We start from the raw sequence: 4141 nt of genomic DNA on the forward strand, positions 1-4141 counted from the left end.
CTCGTCGACCTTTCAATAAATCCAAGGCTGTTACAATACATTACATGACGCTTTATTTAAAATACAAAAGGACAATATATATATAGGGAGACATTACATACAATACATACAGGCAAGACTAGTTTTCTATCAGTCTTTTTTTTTTTTTTTTAAAGGGAAAAGGGCCTGGGACACAATCGGTAACAACATCATCTACTTAAATCGTCGCGGTTGTAATCCGGCTGGTCTGTTTCAGCCAGAGGGTGTAGCTGCCTCTGGCTCCTGGAGCATTTCACCTAAATTGGCAGTATTGAAGATGCATGTATGGCACAGGGTTATAGGGTGATTGACGTGGTTTGTGCTGGCTGTATTGGTAACACCCCTGAGATATTAGAGGTATCCATACTGATCCTGTAATTTGATGTCCTGCTCAATGCCAGTAGAGTCATTTCTCTCCGGCAGTGTTGCACCAGTTGTCCAGTGACAGTGGCAATGATCCAACTTTCTATTGCTGCTCCTTTTCCTGTCTTTTTTTTTTTTCTTTTTTTGGTGAACAGTGCAACATGGAAGTAGAACTAGGAGCATTTTAATGAAAGATCCTATTCATTCACCCTTTCTGACTGATTTGACCAAATCATGTTGGTGCTATCAATATTCAGTTCCCACGAAAGCATAACTGCTCAAAGGTCAGCAGCAAAGCTGCTACTTGGGGCTCTTTAACATTTCTTCAAGATGACCCTTTTGTTCATCTTCTCTAGTGTATTTAATGTGTGTGTTTTCTGTAAAGGGAGTCTTTTCTCTTCTTCCGATGGCTCGTTCACACCTCCTCTGGGTCCATAGGCCCCTCGGCACCCTGGGGAGCGTCCGAGTGTAGCCGCAGGATGGGCTTGTTACACATGGGGCACACGCTGCGGATCTCTAGCCACTTAAGCAGGCACCTGACAGGACAAGAAAAATAACAGCTTGAAATAATACTGCATAGCTGTTTTTTTTATTACTCAGGATTTATTATCGGGACACTATTATTGTTGCTTTAGTTTTGGGGGATTTTTTTTTTAAGTCAACTTTTAAAGCTTAAAATAGCAGGAAAGAACTTTGTTTCCTGTTGAAATGAAAAAACGACAACATCTCCCACAGCAGTACTGCTGCGGTGGAGCATGGGTGGAGCGAGAGGGGTACGACATGCAGAAAAGGGGCGCAGGCTGCTGCATCTCAGCCATGCGTCATGTTGTAACCTGTTCACCCACTGAGCTAGACTGACGCCTCTGCACTTTTTGGAGAAAGTAAAGTAACTTTTGTCATTTAAAAGTGCCACCAGCAGAGGTCACACAGGACTCTCTTGCTCTACTTCCTTGGGATTTTCAACTGCTGCAAATGTTTTTCACATCATTTTTGCATTTGCACACATCAATACTAAAGTATTTAGATATGATCGCAAATATAATCTGTAATTTGTCAAATTTTCTACCAGATTATATGAAGCTGTTGGATTATGTAAAATAACATCACTGCTACCAAATTTTGTGACCATGTCTAAATACTACGAAACAGCGTTTTGTTTGTGCCACCTATTATAATAAAGTAGAAGTTCTAAGGGTGGTGAAACAACACTCACACTTACTTTACAAAAATTCTAACTGGATCCTTTTTAGAGTTAATTATTGATGACAGAATGGGTAGTGTGGTGCAAGTTAAAGAACCACAGCTTTAGTGTAACACTGGTTAACCTAAAAAACAGCTTAACCGGTGTTACACAAAAACAAGAAGCTGGGAAAACCAGTCCACTAGGTTGGCTCTGTCCTCAGGTGAGAATATTAAGTAACACTAAAATTCCCCCAATTAATTTAATTAATTAAATTAATTTTACATCCAGCATTTGGTTTAACTTTTTTTTTTCTTTGTGTGTTTCTAGAAGAATAAGAAAAATATTTTCTAACCATTTATGGCCACTGACTTTATAATCAACCTTATGAGCACCCTCTAAGTAGAATTTCACAATCTGCTAATTTTGGGCTCATTTTAATGACAACTAAATCACTTGGCTTTTTACTTTCCACAATAATTAGCTAACAGAACAACATAACAAAACACACCTTGTAGATTCTCATGTGTTACGAAACTGGATTTTTTGAAACTGTAAATGTGCCCGTCTCTAAAGCAGGGTTGTGAAGTAAGGTTTGGTTTGGGATAAAAAAAAAATTATTTCCCAAAAATCAATAAATGAATAATTTATTTAGCACAATTCAGAGTGCTGCATATTGAACTGAGAGAATAGAAACAAAGCATCGATCCAATCACACTAATATCAATCGATAGTATCAATATTTGATTATAGTTATATTTGCAACCATACAGACAAGCAGCCAAGCTAACAGTTAAAAACAGTTTTGCAGTCATTGGAATAAAAAGGGGAAATAAACAGTTGTGTAAATGCTATTGCAAAACAACCTGTAGCTTTCACTGACGCCTGTTTTATTAATCTAGTGGGTAAATTAAATTCAAATTAAGTAGATTTGTCCTCACAGGATCACTGTGACATTGCAACCCGTTTGTGTTTATTCTTTTCGCTAAGATTAAAGTAAAGGCTGCCTCTCAGTGTGTCCCACACAAAGCATTTAGTTTGTTGTGATCTCGCCACGCCTAATGAGAATGACATTAATTTAACTTAACCGAAGAGAACGGCATATAATTGCAGCTACTATTTCTACTGAGCTTTTCACATCACTGTTTTATTAACACTCACTTCTTGTGAAATGCATGTGAGCACGGACACACTCCCAGCTCATCTCGGGTCCTGAATTCTTCCAGACACACTGCACAGGTTTGCTGCAGAGCACAAACGACACAGAGGTTAGTTCGGTTGGCTTTTTTCTGGTTATAGACATCATATATCCTTACAAACCTAATACACTTGCCTTTTTGTAGCTAAATTTAAGCGGTAAATTAATTTACCGTTTTGCTTTAAAGTGCAAGTATGTCAGTGTTGTGAAAATGTGCTTTTATCTTAACTGTGTTTTCAGGCAGCAGGGCTATTTCAAACTAAAAAGAGAAATTGGATATTGAATTTATACCAAAATTAGCCCTAAGCCTTGGTTTTAAACAAAATACTTAGAAGTTGTTTTTTTATTTTTTAAACAAAATCACAAGAGGCAGGACAGACATGTTTTTTATAATGCATTTTGAATGAGTGCAGTTATTCCTGGAGCCCTACATTCTGCAGGCACTCTCACACTGACAGTATTTAAGATATTTTCAGCACATCTCCACCCTGAGTACGTGCAGCATGCTAATAACGTCTGAAGGAGAAACTGATTGAATGAACCAGCCAAACATTCCCAGCACATAATGATCTCATCTAAACTGGCACATAAACAATGTGGGCAACACACAGCTGACATTGTTTAACATAAGTCTGGTTCACATTTTATAAGAAACTATGACTTACTCCAAGAAGGCTTAATTTTTTGCTTGCCCCCTTCAGCACCACCTGCACAATAAAAGGGGAGAGAAAGAAGAAATGTGTTGGGTCATGTGATCTATGCGTCAGCATCATGGGTCAACTGTGGTGTTACACGGCAGAAAAGATACAGTGTAAAACGGGCATTTTTGTGAAAACATAACTGATATGTGTTGATTTACTCCTACATGGTGAAAAAAATCATTATAAATGCAGAGAAAACAAAAAAAAAAAAACTGCAGTTCCTGTTCAACCTTCCCTGTCTGAAAGCATTATTACCAACTGTCAACACGCTACACTGTTAACACTCTGCTACCAGTTTAGTGTATGGGGCCTCATCACACAGATTACCATTTTAAAACCAGAATGTAGCGACACATAGATGGATTCAAGGTCATCTAAAAGAGGGGGTGTTAGATTTCACAGTTGGCGATATCGGCCTAAGATGTTACACTTGTATTTATAACAGGCCTAAGAAGCTGGTGTTACATGTGCACCCACAGTGGCAGATACTGCATTGACATACCTCATTGTAACTGAACTGCTCCCTAGTTCCTTGTTGCTTCAACCTGGGAGAGACACAAAGAAAACAACATCTGTAACAACTGTGACTTAAGTTCTGTGGATCCTGACCTGTGATTGCAAGATAAAAACACACACACACACACACACACACACACACACACACACACACACACACACACA

The 4141-nt window shown here is 38.5% G+C and overlaps 1 protein-coding gene across 2 annotated transcripts in view; it reads right to left on the reverse strand.

Moving 5' to 3' along the window:
• Nucleotides 1–30: 30 nt before the first annotated feature.
• Nucleotides 31–4141, reverse strand: part of zgc:175214 (uncharacterized protein LOC557610 homolog) — an 8559-nt gene continuing 4448 nt past the window's right edge. For both annotated transcript variants that reach the window (XM_005925011.3, XM_042221604.1), the window contains 4 exons: nucleotides 3963–4005; nucleotides 3425–3466; nucleotides 2723–2805; nucleotides 31–917 (listed from right to left, as the gene is read on the reverse strand). In XM_005925011.3, coding sequence (XP_005925073.1) covers nucleotides 797–917; nucleotides 2723–2805; nucleotides 3425–3466; nucleotides 3963–4005 — 289 coding nt within the window. In that variant the 3' untranslated portion in view covers nucleotides 31–796. The remainder of the gene's footprint in view (nucleotides 918–2722; nucleotides 2806–3424; nucleotides 3467–3962; nucleotides 4006–4141) is intronic.

Source organism: Haplochromis burtoni, unplaced genomic scaffold (assembly GCF_018398535.1).
Source record: "Haplochromis burtoni strain Fernald_Lab_line unplaced genomic scaffold, NCSU_Asbu1 Contig_70, whole genome shotgun sequence".
NCBI lineage: Eukaryota > Metazoa > Chordata > Actinopteri > Cichliformes > Cichlidae > Haplochromis > Haplochromis burtoni.